The 19,551-nt window shown below is 43.6% G+C and overlaps 1 protein-coding gene across 4 annotated transcripts; it reads right to left on the bottom strand.

Moving 5' to 3' along the window:
* Positions 1–881: 881 nt before the first annotated feature.
* pak6b (p21 protein (Cdc42/Rac)-activated kinase 6b) lies at positions 882–18,268 on the bottom strand. 4 transcript variants are annotated; one of them, XM_005452504.4, is made up of 11 exons: positions 17,940–18,268; positions 15,299–15,412; positions 13,338–13,415; positions 9,706–9,957; positions 5,859–6,416; positions 5,114–5,557; positions 4,908–5,041; positions 4,400–4,526; positions 2,508–2,633; positions 1,962–2,096; positions 882–1,673 (listed from the first exon to the last, which is right to left on the bottom strand). In XM_005452504.4, exons 4-11 carry the CDS (start codon positions 9,910–9,912, stop codon positions 1,506–1,508), a joined length of 1,899 nt encoding a protein of 632 aa, XP_005452561.1. In that variant the 5' UTR covers positions 9,913–9,957; positions 13,338–13,415; positions 15,299–15,412; positions 17,940–18,268; the 3' UTR covers positions 882–1,505. The 4 variants fall into 4 exon arrangements, with proteins under 4 accessions (XP_005452561.1, XP_019201112.1, XP_013127719.2 ...); XM_019345567.2 differs by lacking the exon at positions 15,299–15,412; XM_013272265.3 differs by lacking the exons at positions 13,338–13,415; positions 15,299–15,412; positions 17,940–18,268 and adding an exon at positions 13,170–13,280 and having other exon boundaries at positions 2,508–2,600.
* Between the last annotated feature and the right edge of the window lie 1,283 nt (positions 18,269–19,551).

Raw genomic sequence — 19,551 nt, 5'->3', positions numbered from 1 at the left:
GCGTATACAACACCTGCCCACAGCTGTCACACACCTGAAAGTGTGAAGATATTAAACTGGCCTCATGAAATATATTAAAGTTAGTGTCGACAAAAAGAAACAACCAGAATTTAAAAAGAAACAGTTGAAGTGAAGAAAGCAGCGTGATACACATACAGACACACACACACACACACGTGTGTGGATGATCTGATAGGCTGTTCTCTCAGAGCTGGTTGGGGTCCTGCAGGTCTCTGAGCTGAGACACACACCTGTAAATCAATGAGTGCAGACTTTTGTCTTTGGACAGGAGCTAATCATTGAGGAAGCTGAGTGGCATCTGACATCTCTTATGCCCTCATGAGGAGCATGTCAAAAGGTTCTAAAACCTGAGAGCAGGGCGCCAGGCTCGAGCTGCTGGGAAGTATTTCAGGACTCTGTGGCTGTTTGCCTGTTAAACTGAAATCTGTTTGGAAAAAGAGGAATTTTTAAGACTTGGCTGTTGTTAAAATAAAAATCTTGGACTTTATTTCGTTTTTAGTAATAAAAAAGCTGAATTAAACCACTCAAAGCAAAACAGTGATGAGCTGTTATTTAAAAAAAAACAACTTTGTGTTTTTTTGAATTAAAGCAACAATCTTTGTAATTTTCTCATTTTGATTCTTGTTATGATGTTTTAACGTAACTGGATTAACACGCATGTCATGTCCCCGTTTTAAATTTAGAAATCATCTAGATTTCCCACCTAAAGAGTTAACGTCAGTAACAGGTCAAGTTTGGACTTTGTGAGGGAGCAGCCAGACGTTTGGCTGTGATGGTGTTTTCTCTGTGTCAGGATCCATTTTTCCATTTATTAAAAATATTTATAGGACTCAACAAAGAGACAAACGGGAAAAGACAGAAAGGTTAAATAAAAAGATTTAATCTGCATCTTTTGTGCAAAGTCACATTGAAACTGTGCAAAGCTTCAAAATAAACCGATCGACGGGAGGAAGAGCTCATCATCATCAACCTCACGGGGTAAAACATTTTCCCGATGAAGAGCTTTAAATCCAGAGCTGACCCTCTGCTGATCTCTGCTGGGCAGCATTGATCAATTTATTGGTTGTTTATTGGCTCTGATACAGAGAGAAACTTCTTGTAGCCAGAGGATCATCTCTGGCTCTGCTGAAACGAAACGTTTTCACTCGTTTGTTTGAAGCTGTTCTGCACCCACAGCTCTGAGCTGATCATTATTATTGATCTGTGTTTTAAAGGTTTGACGTCAGCTGTAAAATTACTGAAATGCTGTATAAACTAGGATCTTTGAAAACATGTAGGAGCCTGAAATGTTCTAAAGTTTAAATTCTCCATTTTAAAAACACTCGCCCCAGAGCAGCACCAACAGCTGTTCAGCAAGTCTGGCCAAGCAGAGATGAGCTGATGCGCAACCGAGCCACAATAAGAGTCTCCCAGCTGAGTCTCAGATGTCTTCGGAGGAATCAGGGTTGGGTTCGGGCGAACCTCTTCAGATAGGTCTCGGGTGTTCAGCAGAGTGACATGCGTTTGCGGTGCTGCTCCACCAGAGGAACGAGGCAGCGCGTTGAGCCAGCCTGCAGCATGAACGGGTGCTCCAGCAGGTCGGTGGCGCTGCTCCTCTGCAGCGTGTCGCGGGTCAACATGCAGCCCAGGAAGTCCTTCAACACGGGAGACACCTGGACACAAACACAGTGACATCATCAGCGACTGTCAGGATGAATGATTACATCATCATCAAATGCTACAACTAATCTGGGCCCACGACCATCAGCTAGCTGGTTAGCATGTTAGCATTTTTGTAACTGATGTTCAGAAAAAATCTGATTTTGTGTTTTCAGATTTAACTTACATGAAAAGATAAAATTTAGAAGGACCCTTATATGTATGTTTGTTGGTCCTCAAAGCATGTTCAGGCCTCGGGTCCTCACTCCATATAAAAATAAAACTAAGTGTGTGTGTCTGACCCGCTGGACGTTCTTGACGCTTGGCGCTGTTTCGTCTCGCAGCTTCTTCATTGCAGTGATGGGTGTGTCACTGAAATACGGTGGCTCTCCATCAACCATCTCCACCACCATGATTCCCAGAGACCAGATGTCCACCTGAAAACAGGAAATGGTCAGACCTCAAAGGCATGCTTTCAATTTGTGCGTGTGAATGGGTGGATGACTGAATGTAGTGTAAAGCGCTTTGGAGTCCATAGGGACTAAGTAAAGCGCTATACAAATACAGGCCATTTTTTTACCATTTTAATTTGAAATAAGACCTGGAAACTTAACTATTTGATGGTTTTTTTTTTTAGTTTTCATGTGAAACTGTGATTGGTTAATGAGAACTGTGAGTATCAGTTGCTGTAAATATAAATGTGATATTTGTTTAACCTTGTTCAAACTGACGTTTGGACTTTTGTTTAACTCTAAGACTTATCCTAAGACTTATCCAGCTTTTTTCCACCGGTTTAATCGACTCATTAAATTATTTGGCAGGAACATCCCTCATGTGCTCGTCTTTACCTCGGTGCCATACGGCGTTTTGGCGATCACCTCAGGAGCCATCCAGTATGGGGTCCCGACCAGAGACTTTCTCTTTGGGACTTCTTTGCTGATCTGAGCGCAGAAACCAAAGTCGGACAGTTTGATCTGCAGCAGGACCCAAGAAGGAATTTCATAGATTTACTAACAGAAAACCTCTGAGAATCATTTTCCAGCTGTTTGTGTGACCGATACTCAGCAGTATTTCAGTCATATCTGACTGAGGCTTGATTAGTCACTGTTATCAGGATCTGAATACTTTATTAATCCCAGAGGAAATGATGTGGTCACAGTTTCTCCAAGACAGCAAGGACAAAACTAACAAGTTAAAGGTCATGAAATAATGCAAAATATTATATTACCAAATAGCTCTAATATACACAAAATTAAATATAGATAGAGTTCAAGTTGAGGTGTCCCTCATACTGGCGGTTATTTTCTCTGCAGAGGGTGTGCAGGTATTTAAGGTGTGCAGGTATTGGACTGTGTACGGTGCTTTAGATGGAGGAGTTGTACAGAGATATCCACAGGCAGGAATGATTACCTGTGTCATTCAGTGGTGCATTGTGGGTAAACTCAGTCTCTCACCGAGGATGCTACTGTGACTGGCTAGTGCATCATGGATTGGCTGGGAGGTGTTTTCCAGCACTGTCCTTTAAGTGGACATGAAACACCACATGTATAATGTACACCACTGAGCCCTGCTCTCATATACTGCCAAATGTAACTATCTGTGAAGCTGGATTTAAGGTATACATGTTTAACTTTAGAATGTGTTTAGCGCCATCTTCTGTCAGTACAGAATATGATGTCACTAGGTTGGTTGCAGCTAATAGACTCACATTAGTTTATGTTAGCTAACTAGTGACAGAACTGATAACTCAGAGGAAAATAAGGACGCTGAAACTGAAAATCAGTCAGCAGTTTTGTGCTGACGCCAGCTGATTGCACAGCGCGGTACACCTGTCCAGACGAGGAAACGAGACGAGTGTCGGACTCCAGATTGTCCATCTGGTAACTTAAACAGGTTCTCCTCCACCCTGTCCTTATTAATAAAGTGTTCTGCAACCTCTGACAACTAACAAGTGGATTTCCTATTTCATTGCAGCTAGCCAAACAACAAAGAACCACTGACTGCTGATAACACAGAGAGTGAAAATGGACAGTATATCACTGTTTTTAACATAAACTCATTGTTGAAGCCAGGGACTGCACAAAAATGACCCTTAGACTCTGAACATGTTCTAAAAAATTTTAACTTCCAGCTTGAATCCAGCTTCACAGTTACATCAATGACAGTTGACATCAGGGCTTCATGATTTAGACTGGCTTTTATAATGTAATGTTTCATGGCCATTTTAACTTGGATAACACATTTTACTGGCCTTGCAGATCAGTTTATTGAGTTTGTTGGCATTTGAGTTTTGACTAGCTAATAACCTAAATAAAGAAAAAAGATGCCTGATCCTGGTGACCAGCAGGAGTTGTTTTCTTTACTGTAAAGTAGTACTGGCAGTCATACAAACTCTAATGAAAATTATTAGAAACCTCTTATCAATCAGACAAAGACAGACATATATTGGTACATGTCTGTCTTTGAGATTATAAATAGTCTTTAATTATTTTAGTATTTTTTAGTATTTATAATTTATAATATTTTAGAAACTGTAATGTCAATGTCAAACTTTAAAAAGATAGAGATGGTCCTCATTAGGCATTTTTGGATTTAGGGTACTCATTATGTGATAAACACAAGTTTGTGTGAATTCTCTGTATCAGTTGATAATCCAGGTTTAATTTTTAAGAAGTAAAAGACTTCAGGGTTCTGTAAATGAACGATGTCAAAGATCTGTCACGAAGAAGAAGGGTGTTACCCTCCCATCCAGGGTGAGCAGGATGGAGTCGCTCTTGATGTCTCGGTGGATCACGCCCTGAGAGTGCAGGTAAGACAGCGCCTGCAGGACCCCCTCACAGACCGTCGCTATCTGCTCCTCGTTCAACCTGAAACACAAAGAAACATCATGGTAAATGGCCTGTATTTGTACAGCGCTTTACTTAGTCCCTATGGACCAAGGGGTGGATTCAGTCATCCACCCATTCACACACTGGTGATGGCAAGCTACATTGTAGTCACAGCTGCCCTGAGGCACACTGACAGAGGCAAGGCTGCCGGACACTGGCGCCACCGGGCCCTCTGACCACCACTAGTAGGCAACGGGTAAAGTGTCTTGCCCAAGGACACAACGACCGAGACTGTCGGAGCCGGGGCTCGAACCAGCATCCTTCCAATTACAAGACGAACTCCCAACTCTTGAGCCACGATCGCCCCATGAACACAGAGAACATCTCCCAGATGACACACCTGAGAGACTTCCAGCTCACCTGGTCTCACTGACGATGTGGGTTAGAGCGCCACCTTGCAGGTACTCCATGATGACCCACAGCTCATCCTCCACTAGAGCGCTACGGTACATCTCCACCACATTCTGGTGCCGGTAGTCCCTCATGATCACCACCTGAGACATATGAAATGAAGATCAGTCGAACTGCAAACAGGTAGATCTTCGCCCACCTCACCACACCTGTACCTCATTAAAGAGCAGCTCTCGCCGTTGCTGCTTCCTGAGGTCCATCATCTTCACAGCCACCTGTCGCCCACTGTACTTTTCCCGGGCGATGCAAACCACGCCTGTGGACCCCTCTCCAATCTTCACAAAGTTCTCCAAAGTCATCCTCGGGTCGCCAGGGTCCACCACCATCTGCAGTGCCTCCTTGAACTGCTCATGGGTCACCTTTGGAGGACCGCCGTCGGACCCCGCCTGCTGGTTGGAGGCAACTGCGTGACCTGGGGAGCCGGTTGGGGGAGGGCGGGGCTGGGAGGGGCTGTCCTCAGTTGTTAGGTTTGGAGATTTGATAGGAGCATTCAAGGCAGAGGATGGGCGAGGCAGCCTCTGAAATACAGCTCTACCTGTGATGATGGGACTGCTGGTGCTGTTAGGAGGGGGCAGGAGACGGGAGGAGGGTGAGGCCAGCTGATGGAGAAAAAAAAGAGACACTGAGTTAAAGCTTCAGGTGTTTCCCCTTTCTATGCTACTCTGTGCTAGCAGTTTTTTCCTGTTCAGGTCAGGCTAGGCTAGCTGTTTACATTTCTATAGTCTGTATTTATCCTAAGGTAATATATCTGCATTTTGTATCGAGCCATTTCCTATACTTGTTCTAATCAGATGTGTTGATGCTAGCCCGTGTAGCTTCACATGGTTTGGTCTGTCCTCAGCAGACTCATTCTAATGAATTTGTTAAAATAGTGGAAGTGATCCAAACACTGAGTCTCACCTGGAGGTCATAGGACGAATGCGGTCTTCTTGAATTTTCTCTGGATGAGAACAGCAGGTCAGGCAGGTGACCCACAGCTGGTCTTAGCCTCACCTGGTGCCTATCAGTCTCCACAGTGTAGGAAGCTGTCCTATTTCTTAGTTCCGCCCCCTCACTGCGGGCGTACAGTCCACTTGGTTCACCTGTCCTCTGAGGTTTGTCTAGTTTAAGGGGTGTGGTTTCAGACGAGGAATCCACCTGGCAGGTAGACTTGGCTCTCTGCAGGGCCCCGTTCAGTTTGGGGCTGCTGCTGTCACTGCGCACCTGTCGTATCCGGTCCTGCCAGTAGGTAGAGCTCCCACCACTTTTCACACTCCCGCCACGGCGACTTAGCTCCTCATACTGGTACGACTCGTCCTCGGCCAGTTCTCCCAGCCGGCCCATCGATCGGGCACGTTTCCGTGCCGACGGACTGCTCCGGCGCAGAGAATTGGAACTGCTGACGGACAGACGAGTCATCTCAGAGATCACATGACTGATGTAGTCTCCATGGCCGATGAAGCTGCCGCGAATGATGGTCTGCAGAAGAAACCAAAACAAATCAAAGTAACTCCAAAGGCTCAGAGCACCACCGCACCGCTGCACTACCCTCACAGACTTCCTCACAGGACCACATGTCCTCTCTTAGCAGCCAATCATCTGCTTTCCCTGATCCACAAAGACTCAGTGAAGCTCCTCCTGACCTTCTCCATCGACCCTCTCAGAGCAAACATCACATGTGCAGAGCTCTTCCTCAGCATGAATGCACACTGCTGCTTGTTCACCTATCGATTTAACCTTGGACACCTCGTTCCTGTGTCTTCATGGTATCATCAGCTTCATCCCTCTGTACTGCACATCACCATGTTCTCAGACCCGGTAGATTTGTTCTTCATTTTCATCATCCTCTCACCACCCACCGCCCTCTCCTAGACCTCCCCATACCTGCACAGGTGCGTCATTTGGACCAACCTCCTTTCCACTCTTCATCACTGCCTTCGCTTCCTCCTTACTAATTTTCTGCACTTCCTGAGGTCCTCACTAACTGTCCATCTGTCCTTCAGTCGTTAGCACATTTCTGCTCTTACTCACTCTGTCCTCCTTACGTACAGCTCACTATAAGCCCATTCTTTTTTCTCTTTGCTGTACATCTGCCTACTTCCTTCATCTCTCTGACTCTCCCCCTTTTACTTTGCTAATATCTTCTTTTGAATACCTTCTGTACTTCCTTATTCCACCACCTAGTCTCCTCGTCCTCTTTCCTCAGTCCAGATACACAAACACCTTCTTGGTACTCTCACATCATCCGAAACTCTCTTGGTGGCAGGACAGAGAACTCATCCTGAACTCTGAGCACTATACTACAGCTACTAGTACTGCTGCTGCTGCCACTACTACTACTACTACTACTACTACTATTACAAATAATAATGATTATAATAATAATAATGATAATAATAATATTAATAATACCATGACCCTTAAATCTGTAAGATACCTGAGGTGATCGCCAAGAGAAAAACAAATAAAAATTATTGTTTGGATACATAAAAAACGATGATTTCTACCAAAATCATCTGCTGAAGCATTTTTCAACTTTTCATATTATTATTATTATTATTATTAGTAGTAGTAGTAGTAGTAGTAGTATTACTAGTAGCAGCAGTAGTAGTATTTTTGGTTTGAAAATATGAAATGCCATTTAAAATCAATGTTTAATAATCAACTAAATAAACAGATGAGACGGTGATGTTGTGAGCCTGCCCTTTAAACCCTTTAAAATGGGATGGGTGAGTACACAGTTGCTCGCCTGTTTATGTATTCATGTTTACATGTATGCATCAGCATCATTTTAACAAGAAGTTTTATCCACCAGAGAACAAAAACAATGACTGACGATTTCATGTTTACATTAGTTTTATTAGTTTACCAGGTAAGCTTAGCGTAAACTGCGGGTGATACAGGTATATAATACATGAGTACTCGGTGATAAACTACAGCTACAATATTAAAGAAGAAAAAAAACTCCAAGTACTGCAGAGTTTTGAGTTGGTACTAATCAAATTAAACTAAAGATTAAACACCTTGTTTCAGACTGCTGCTGCAGACAGAAGGAATCAGGAAGTTTATTCTCAGATTTACAGTTTGTGTTTGTGGTGCAGCTGAAAGATTCAGATTCCTTTGTTTTAAATGCCATTCGCTGTCAGCCATATGGGATATGGTCTCCTGCTCATCCCACTGAGCTAAACCGATGCCCGAGGACAGTGGCGGTCCTAGCCTGTTTGGCGCCCTGGGCGAACACTCTCTCTACCAAACAGCCATCATAATTCGTCATACAATGAGAACAGGACAAATCAACAATTGACAATGACTAATTGATATTAAAATCTGTAACATAATGTATTGTTTGGAGTTTAGTCTGTTACTGTTACTATTTTTACCATTTCTTCTTGGAGCAACTGTAACCCACATTGTTTCCTTAGGGATTAATAAAGTATTCTGATTCTGATTGTTTCAGGATGACCTGCCATTATCCAATGACACATCTGCTTACCTGTATCTTTTGTTCGTTTCTCCTCCTCTTCTTTTCTCTTTTTTCTAAACTGAGCACCTGATGGCTTTGAACTTTTCTTGTCCATCTTCCATTGGTTTTAATTTTGCACTCCAGTATGAACACCCATCCCTCAACCAGAGGATCACCACAACATAACCTAACAGACCTACACCTTAGTTCACAGATTAACTTTGTCTAGGGTGCATTTCTGAGATTTCACACAACCCAGGATTCAAATCATGAATACATAATGGGCTTGGATTTACAACATTATGAATGAAATGTGCTCTATTTGGAAGAAGCAGGCTCCCCTCCCCTTTCGACGGGTTATGTGTGAGACTTTAAATCCTCAAACTGTAAATTATAAATTTTAAATTGTTATTGATCCCTTTACCCCGAGTCCTAAAGTGTATATTTATTTTCTTACTCTACTATATTTATTGTTCGTTTATTTGCACTGCTGTAACTGGAGCCTCGTCGTCTCGTCTCTCTATATGCTGGACTGTATGTAGCGGAGATGACAATAAAGTTTACTTTGACTTCAGCAGCGAGCAGGCGCACCGAGGGCTCTCGCGCTCACTTTTCGCGTATAGAATTTCGAAAAAACATCGGTGCAAATTATAAGTCTGTATCATGATGTCTGGTGTTTTCGTGTTTGTTGTTTTGTTTTTATTTTGTTTTATTTTGCGAGTTGGTTATTAGATGCTGCTCCAGCCAGCCAGAGAATCCCCCGCCGCCCCGCCCTCTCCTCCCTGTGCCGCAAGCAGCAGACGCACCTCGCAAACGGAGGGCGCCCTTACTCTCCGCAAATGGGCGATAGAAAACCGATCGGTGCCTATGCCATTCCCAATATGCGCTGGCTGCCGTCGGGGCAGCATGAGTACGAGCTTTTTTTTTTTTTTTTGCTGATGCCCGTGATGCCGCCCCCATCACGATGCCGCCCCGGGCAACCGCCCGTGTCGCCCGTATCTAAAACCGCTACTGGTCACTGTGAAGGACCCGAGACTCTGGGAAAGTTCCTGAAGGTACTTGGGATTGGTTCTGATCTGCGCAGAAAGCTGTGATTGTCGTTAATGTTGCTGCTCATCAATAAATCAGCTTCTTCATCAGCTTTCTGATGTTCAATGAGACGCACCGCTTGGACCAGCGCACGCAAATACGCGATCGATACAATCGACTGATCCGCCATCGTGCTGGCGTCGGTACCTGATCATCAGACACAGGTCCATTACATTTACAGCAGCCTTGAGAGATTATTGAAATGATCCATCCCACCTTTTTGGGTCCTAGTTCAACATTGGTGATCCTGGAGGGGTCTACCAGGGGGCGTGGCCTCTTCAGCGTGTCGATGACGCTCTGCCACTGCGGTGGCAGCCCCACGTAGCATCCTGAGGTGACGTCAAAAGACGTGTGGACGCGGTGCTGGAAGTCCTGTGGCGCCGAGATCTCCAGCCTGTGCTTCTTCTTCCTGCGCCGGAACATCAGTACCGAGGCGTAGATGCAGTGGCACCAGCCAGGTAGTGAGAGCTGAGGGAAACAACAACAACAATACTGGTAATCAGACGCCGACATGATGGACATCTTACAAACATTCACACTCAGGGAGACAGAGCACTGACAGCTCCTCTTCCTGCTCAGGTGAGTCACCTGAGCAGAGTCACATGACCTCACCCTCCCTCTCAGAAACCGACCAAACAGCCCAGGTGGCAATCTCACCTGGCTGCATGAGTAAAAGGGCGCTGACCTGAAACTGACTCTGAGTCACTCTGCAGCTTCGATTTGCTGAAACTTTATTCAGAACAACAAAAACTGACATTTTCTGAGGCGCTCACGGGCCACCAGCTCGGAGCTGTGATTATCAGCTCAGTCTGTATTTTTAAATCAGGCTTTGTTGTTTAGAATGAATCCAGTGCTCCTGTAACCGTTACTAAACACAGCATGCTTTTATTTTGGTGGGCAACTGTTCCAGGCTTAAATGTTCAGCACATGCTAGTAAGAAAAACCTGAACTAAAGGTTTACATTTACCATCCATCTGAACTTCACATTCAAAACAACTGCTTATAAGTCTGCTCCCATGACTCTGTATAGTTTGCATACGCTCATCATCCACGGCACTGGGTTCATACGATCGTTATTAGTGCATATGCATCGTCAACCATCATGGTATTTAGGCATGATCAACACAACCTGCTGGCATTCACACTGAGCATCAGAATGATGAAGAAAGGTGACCTAAGTCACTTTGAATATAGCGTAGTTGTTTCAGAATCCACCAACCTGCTGGGATTTTCCCACCAACCATCTCTGAGTTTACAGAGAAGGTCTGGAACAGAGAAAACAGGAGGTCACATAAACACTTGTTACAATCAAGGACTGCAGAACAGCATCTCTGAACCTTGAAGCAGATGGGCTACAGCAGCAGAAGACCACACCAGGTGCCTGTTGAGCTTGTAAATCTGAACCATGAAGAGTCAAAGCAGCTCTGAAGGAAAAAGGATCTCCAACCAGTTAATTAGAAAGCTATACCTAATAAAGTGGTTGGTTGATTGTAATTTATAATCTAAAAGTGAAAAAAAGCCACAGAGTTATGGCCTGGGAGGTTAGGGTCGTGCTTTTGTTTTACACGAAACTGTGGTGTCTGTGTCATCAGAGCGTTGGTGTTGATGTGACTCAGCTTTCAGGTTAATCCAACATTAATCTGGATTCTTGTGTCACAGCAATCTGATCTGTGGATTAGTTCCTGCATGCCAAGGTTATGATCATTAACTACAACCAAAACAAAACCAAAACATGTTTCCTGTGAAACAAAATAGATGTTTTGACATCGGTCGCTGGCCAGCTGCCAGCTCTATGCTCATTAGGCAGTCATGTATGTTTTGCCACATCACCTGGTGAGGCAGCAGAAACCATACCTGCACATTCAGACAGATGCAGTTTGATGTCCTTCTGTGCCTGAGACATAATCATCTTATAGAAAAGTCTCTGTGTGTTTGTCCACTAGAACCCTTTACAATCAAGTTACTGAATAAAAAAAAGATTTTATGGTTTTTAGTATTTAGTACTGGTTTTCAATCCCAAGCTCAAATTTACTGAACATAAAGATTTTAAGAGTATTTAAAGCAGTCACACAAACATCCTCCTGTAGCCCAGCTCTGACAAGAAGGAAAATAGAAATCCTGTTTGGTGACATCATTGTCATATCTTAAGAAGATGTGATCTAATGTGAGAGTTTCAGAGTTTAGGTTGAAATATAAATGAAGGACTACCCTTTTCAACAAAACAAAACAAAATATGAAAGTTTTCTGCACTGAACACCTAGCCAAAAGGACAATTTGTCAATACAGAAGTATCAGGAAGTACTGATGAAGTACTGGGGAAGCACTGATGAAGTACTGATGAAGTACTGGTGAAACTCAGATTCCCACATGACTCTGGTTCAGGTGTTTTTATTCCAAAACCTAATCTGATCTTCTGAGATGTTCATCCAGATGAATGCCCTCTACAACTTGATAACTAAAAAGACTAATGAACGAATTAACTTAATGGACAGAAATTCTGGTGCAGTAAATGAATGGAGGTGAAGGTGGAGACTTTGGTGACTTCAGGATGTCTGTTCTGCTACAGGCTATCGCCTCGAGCTCATTATGGGGCAGTTTACAGTTCAGTGTGAAGATGCTGGAATGAAAATTAGCATCTCCAACTCAGTGGCCACGGAAGGGTGGAGTCCCCTCTGCGGAATGGGTGATGGATGTATGGATTGATGGATAGATGGGTGGACGGATTGGCTGGTGGGTGGGTGGGTGGATGGGTGGGTGGTGGATGGATGGATGGATGGATGGATTGGTCAGTGGGTGGATGGATGGATGGATGGATGAATGGGTGGATTGGTCAGTGGATGGATAGATAGATAGATAGATAGATAGATAGATAGATAGATAGATAGATAGATAGATAGATAGATAGATAGATAGATAGATAGATAGATTGGTTGGTGGGTGGATGGATGGGTGGATGAATGGATGGATGATGATGATGGGTGGATGGATTAGTGGGTGGTGAATGGATGGATTGGTGGATGGTTGGATGGATGGATGGATTGGTGGGTGGGTGGGTGGGTGGGTGGATGGATTGATGGATGGGTGGATGGTGATGAATGGATGGGTGGATTGGTCGGTGGGTGGATGAATGGATGGATGGAGCATGAAAACTGTTAAGAACTAAAATAAAATTAAACAATAAGAATTTGAATGAAATGAGCTGTGGGAAGTGAAATTCAACAGTAACCTTGGTTACAGCAGAGCATGGGCACGTATTAAACCTCTCACAGTGATGACGCCCAGCTGAAAGTCAGAGCAGCAGCAGTTTTATTAACTTTGTTTATTTTTGGTAGTTATATGCACTTTAAATATATTCATTGTAGTTCTGTTCTCCTGGTTAGTGTGTGTTTATTGTAGATTTGGTTCTTAGACTGTTGTGGTTTTAAGTTTTTTAAATTTTACTGGTAATTATATTTATGTGTTATGGATGTAAACTCCCAACCGGGGACAAGGATTCATACTCAGTGTTTAACTGTGTTAAATTGCATCATCATTATTAAACAACAGCAATAATAATACACTCTGCTACTATAAAAATTATTTTATGTCACGTTTGTTTTCATTGATGCATTCTTTTACATTTGTGCTAATAAAGTTTGAATTGAAGAATAAGCAGGGTGTGTGTGCAGCCTTCGTCATACCTGGATGAACAACTGAAACGTGTCACCAGTTTCATCTTCATCACACATCACACCAGTGAGGACCGAGCACAGCGTCCACAAATGGTCTGAAAGCCAAAGCGCTCCACACACACACACACACACACACACACACACACACACACACACACACACACACACCTGTCTCACCTGTGTGTGAGTTGGTGTCTCTCCACCTCAGGTAAAACCGGGTCCGGTCTGCTGCTGATCAGATGACTCCACCTCAGCCTGAAGGGAACAAGAGAGATGATGAGGCACAGAGCCTGCTCCTCCTCCTCTTCATCAAATATCATCATCATCATCTATTCTCCTCCTCTGACTGACCGGATGAGATTGCTCCACATCCTCCTCCGCACCCTCTCAGCAAACAGGAGGAGGAGGAGCTGTTAATCAGCTTTCACCTTCCAGCTGTTTATGTTTCAGGCAAGGGGTGGAGCCAATGGTTGACCCAGTACATACACAGACAGGGCTTACCAACCTGTACAGGTGGCTTGTTTGAGTATTTAAAAGTAGAATGGGAGGAAGATCCTTCAGTCTTCAGGCCCCTCTTCTGTGGAACCAGCTTCCAGTTTGAATTCAGGAGACAGACACTATCTCTACTTTTAAGATTAGGCTTCAAACTTTCCTTTTTGCTAAGCATATAGTTAGGGCTAGATCAGGTGACCCTGAATACTCCCTTAGTTATGCTGCAATAGGTGTAGGCTGCGTGGGGATTCCCATGATGCAGTGGGTGTTTCTTCTTAACTCACCATGTGTTTATAGACCTCTCTGCACTGAATCATACTTGTTATTAATCTCTGGCTCACTTCCACAGCATGTCTTTGTCCTGTCCCCCGTCCGTCTCTGAGCCTGGTTCTGCCGGAGGTTTCTTCCTGTTAAAAGGGATTTTTTCTTTCCCACTGTCTGCAAAGTGCTTGCTCATAGGGGGTGAGCTCTCTGTATCTGTATTATTGGTCTTTACCTTACAATATAAAGTACCCTGAGATACTGTTGTTATGAATTTGTGATATATCAATAAAACTGAATAGTTTTCTGTTTTAAATTCTGTGACGCACCTTTAGAAAAAACTTTATTCATACTGTTATCTGTGGCTGTTGTTCACAGAGGGGCACATTTAAACTGGAGGCCATCACATCTATATTTGTAAAGCTTTCACCACCCGGGGGCAGCGTTTCACCTGTGTGTGTGTGTGTGTGTGTGTGTGTGTGTGTAGCTTGCAATTTAATTTAAACATTTCCATAGCAGCAGAGCACTCCTCCAATCAGATGTTGTCACTGTGTCAGGTTAGTGAACCGGCCTCCACCCAGCCTGGGCTCAGCATTACTGAAGCATCCACAGAAGAAGTTTGTCTTCCAACAAGTCTGGAGAACACTTCCTGAAGATGGCTGAGAGATACAGACACACTGTCTGCAGGTATAAAGAAGGGAGGGGTGACTCCAGAGCTGTGTGGTCTCCGCCACATCGTAAGCAAAATACAAATGGAGAATATAAACTCCCCATTATTCCACTGTGGAGCTCTGTCATGACCCACTTGGCTTGGACTGTCCATCTTCCCACAGCCTCCCAAGGGGCAGCACCACAGAAACTAAATACATTCTAATACATGTTCTCCTATAGGGGTTGCTCTTTCTGGAAGCTTTCATCCTGCGTTTGATGAAAGGGTTCAAAACAATCGATGTAATCCCATTTATAAAATGTAAATACCTCTCCGTGAATATTAACATTTTGATTTCTGCACCAGCCCGAACAGCTGCTGCTTCTCCATGTACGCGTTAGAAGAATCCTGGTGTCTTATGGGTAAAATCAGCTTCAGCTTTCAGCGGCATCTCTTCTTCCTTCATGAGTTTACCTCCAGTGAGAGTCAGCTGACTGTTTCCTGCTCACCTTTGGCCTCGTAAGCTGTCCAGAATGTTTGCGCAGTTACCGTTTTACTGTTTCTGGGAATCCCCGTGACCTTTGAACCCTGTGATATTCTCTGTGTGCACACCTCAACCTGAATTGGAGGAAAATGCTGTTTGCAGATGTGTGAACGAAGCCTTTGTTGATGCTGGTTTGATTCCAGCTGTTTTTAGCAGCTGTGTTTTCAGGGTGTGGCCGGCTCGCTGACATACCTGAGGAAACTGTCTTTACATGACCAGACAGTTCCACCACGGCGCCTCGTCTGACTGAAACTTCACTCATCCCCACGCACAGGCAGGCTTACCAGAGACAGCGCCCCCCAGTGGCTGCAGGAACAATGACAGATCACAGCAAGAAGTCAGGTGACCCATGTAGGCATGTTCGAGCACAACTTTAATGCTACCGACTTCTTTAAAAAGTATAATTTGTATATGTTAATGCTCACAACTCATTTATGAAATTAAAATAAATAAAAATAAAAACAAACTAAAGAAAAATTATTAAAATGTTAAATTAAAAGTTTTACACATTTAAGAAAATATTTCAAATAAACTAAAACAATGAAATAAAATTTCTTTAAAACTTAAAAAGTATAATTAAAACAAATCATAAAAAGTGAAATTAAACTACACCAAAAATACAATAAAAAAATAATGTTATGTATATAAAATTTAATATAAAGAAAAGAAAAAAATAAATAAACAAAAATAAAAGAAATATAAAATTAACAGAAAAACCTTAATGAAAATAAAATGTAGCATACTAATTTGTAAAAGCAGTGATAAAAATATTAAATATAAAACAAAGGCAAATAAAGAAGATTAAATCTAAACAGCACCATAAAAATGATGAACTCAAACAAAACGATATAAACCTTTACCATTTGGAATGAAAGAAAGTTAAACTGCACTGACTATTGTACTGTGCAGAAGTCGACATGCCCCTCATTTCCTCATATTTTGCTTTTTTGGCTTCCTTGACGTTTTAGTGCTAATGAGCAAGAATCCCGCCTTCTGAGTCTTTCAAAGTTTTTCTTTGGACTTTGGCTGCTTTTTCACTCGTGTTCAGTCCTTGTACCTGACCATTTTCACAGAGTCTGCAGCCATCTGTGGATACGGTAGAGGCTCTGTCATAGTTTCATCTGCAGGTCAGTCAGTGGTGTTGGAGATCTTTGATAAACTGATGAATTACAGAGTCTGATCCACCATGCAGGAAAATCTGGAAACATCTGACTGACAGCAGTTTCCTTTTTCAGCATGGGAGTGATCCAAACACACTGCAGTTCTTTAAACTCTACCAGAACTCTACCAGAGCCGGACCTCACCATAATTGAAGCAGTGTGAGATCATCCTGACATAGAACAAAAGGCAGAAACATCCAAAGAAGAAGCCTGAAGAACTCTTCCTGAAGATCCTCACCGAGCTGACACAGAGCTGCAGGATGAAGCCGCTCACAGTACAGATTCACTTTAAGGGTCATTAAAAACGTGAAACTCAGTTTCCACCTTATGAGCTGTATTTTTGCACTTGTTTCAATACTTTATAACCATCACTGCTCCCAACAAACACAGTAAGCTGTTTACATCCCTGCAGTGTTTCCAGTTTCTGTAACAGTCTGTTGTTGGTTTTGAACACTTTTTGGACATCTTTAAAAGATATATCCTACTCAGCTGTTTTTAATAACTGTCATTATTTTCTTGTATTTTATTTTAGATTCTTTACTTTTGCGTGGCCAGCATTGTAGCCTCACAGCGGCTTCCTCCCACAGTCCAAACACATGCAGTTAGTTGGTTTAGGTTAACTGGTGACTCTAGACTGCCCACAGGTGTGAGTGGTTGTTTGTCTCCAAGTGTAAAAGCCTGGATATTTCAAAGTCTGCAGTGAAAGCAGGAGGAAAACACTGAGACATCTCCACCGATTCACACCCACTCACCTCTGAAGCTCCTCAGCAACAACGAAGAGCAACCAAACACTATAGCTGTTAGCATGGTTGCCTCACGATATGAATTTCCAGGTTCGAACCCCTCTGGCTTCCTGCATACTGGGTTAACTGATGGTTCTTCATTGGCCGTGTGTGTGTTAGTGTGTTTTTTTAGTCAGAGTCGGAAGTGTACCATCAGAGACACATACAGCTGTTCACAGGTCAGTTACACTTCCACACCGAACCACCATTCATGAAGATCAGTTTACCCCACCAGACAGACACACACACACAAACACACAGAGTCAGGTGTGAGGCCAAACTTTAAACAGAATTTTTTCTTTGCTTCAACCAAACTCCATTCAAATATTGTCTGATTTAACATGTGTGTTCTGAGTCTTTAAAGCTGCATAAGGACTGAATAAGAACAAACCAGCAGACTGAGCCTCTGCAGAACAAAACAGACCCCGGAGTCGAGTGAAGGTTGTTCTTAGGTAAAAGTTTCAGAGTGGAACACTTTCCACCTGAACTGTCTCTGCAGAGTTCTTCTTTTTGCAGGTTTCTTTCCAAGGTTCTGTAAAGAACACTTTTATACGAACACAGAATCACCCGGAACTACAGGGGGTTATAGTACCATGAGGAACCTTTGCGAGGGTTCTCCTCCTGTTTTCTGTCTCATAAGAGTTCTACTGAGAACCCAAACCTGGATCATTTACAGAAACAAAATATTTATACATAATCAGACTGCTGATACCAACAAGTTATTCACAGTTAAGGTAAAGGTCCTCATGCAAGCTTAAGAAGCGGGTTCTGTAAAGAACTGTAGAACTTTTAAGCCACAGTGCTGGTATTTGACAGATGCCGTTATCTAGAACGAGATAACGCAGCCTGTAGAGAATCAGTTAATTTAACTCAAAACACACACATGCTCACCTGGCTGCGAAGTCCAGGTGAGTCGGTTCCTGCTGTTGTTCTCCTCCTTGGACTGACTCTCTCTCTCTGCTGCTCCTCTTCTTTCTCCTCCTACCGTGTCTTTCTCCCTCCCCCACCTCGCTCGTCCTTGTCTCAGCTGGTTTCAGGTGGAGGGGGAGGAGTTTGAGTCTTTCATATTCGAAGAAGCTTTATTGACACGAAACACAGCAGCAGCGGAGTGAAAACACATCAGTTGATGTGTGAATAAAAGCAGAGCGGACAGATGAACTCTGAGGTCATCCGACCGTCTCTGACTGCACAGGTGATCATGTGACTTCTTTTGGAAGAGAACCATCAAAAGTGGCTTTGAGACAGCAAAGAGTCCTTGAAAGCAGCAGAGGAGACAAAGGGGAGGCAAGGTCTGTGTCAGCATGCAGGCTGCAGCACGCCTCGCCGTGCCCTGAGGCGGGGGAGGACGTGACTCAAACCGCCACACTCTGTTCACTCTGAACTCTGCTTCTCACACTTAAACCGCTAAAGGAACCAGTTTGGGGTCCAGTAAAGCCAGTTCACTGTGCTTTTAACAAGATTTAATTCAGACTGTGTGCCAACTACACCGGGGTTCGCCTTCTTAGTTCAACTCAGTCACATGACACCAAAATCACCTGGTGTACCTGCTGGTTTGTTTTACAATAGTCTAATATTTCATTCTTTGTTAATCTAAGGTGAAGTGTGAGGGTCAAAAGTTAAAAACACCTGAGATTAATATATTCACAGTAGCATAACTTTTATTTTCCAAGGTTCAAAGAAATTCAAACTTCTGCAATCATCAAGTCACGAAACAGTAAAAGCTCTATTCACCGCATGCTCTTTGAAAATCTGTCTTTGAGATGAAAGTTTGTGGAAGAAGACTCCGATGTCTCCACTGGCCCGGTTTGCCACCGCAGTTAACCCGGATTAACCAAAGAATGTGCTCCAGAAGGACACAGCGGCCTCTGATGGTCAGGGTTGATTTTGATTTCCATTGTTTTTGATAATGGAGCACAAACATGAAGCAGACAGTGGGAAATGACATTAAAAAGCCTCTTTATTAAGATAGAAATAAAATAGAAGCAGGTAGATGGGCGGGCAGGAGGAGGAGTTTAAATTTCAGCAGTAAAGAGCGGACAGCTCCCCCTTCAGCTCCGACAGGACAGAGAGCGGCGAGCAGCTGCCAACATTCAGCATCAAACGGAAAAGCCTCCTCCACATTCGGATGTACATATAGCTGTAGGAAGCAGACAGCTGTACTTAAACTTCAGCTCAGGATTAAGATGAATCAAGCTTTAATCAACCTGTATGAGCACCTGGGCTCATCCCCTCTGAAACGCTCCACCATCCAGCCTTCAGCATCCTTCGCCAGCACCATCCTGCTGTTAGTAGGAAGTGGACACTTTCAGCCATGTCCACCATATCCACCTGGGAGGTAGAGACAGGTGAGATGGTAGCACAGCCCAGCAACGGAGGCGGGTTCTTTGCTGAGAGGACAGTTATGTGTACCAACTGTGGGGATGCAGTCGGCTCCAGGAGACCCAGACTGACATAGGCTTGAGCTGCAGGAATTTGCTGCACCGTCCTGATGTCCTGCTGGAGC

This window comes from Oreochromis niloticus, linkage group LG15, assembly GCF_001858045.2.
Source record: "Oreochromis niloticus isolate F11D_XX linkage group LG15, O_niloticus_UMD_NMBU, whole genome shotgun sequence".
NCBI lineage: Eukaryota > Metazoa > Chordata > Actinopteri > Cichliformes > Cichlidae > Oreochromis > Oreochromis niloticus.
Note: the sequence above shows the minus strand (reverse complement) of the source record. Positions and strands in the feature narration are given on the sequence as shown.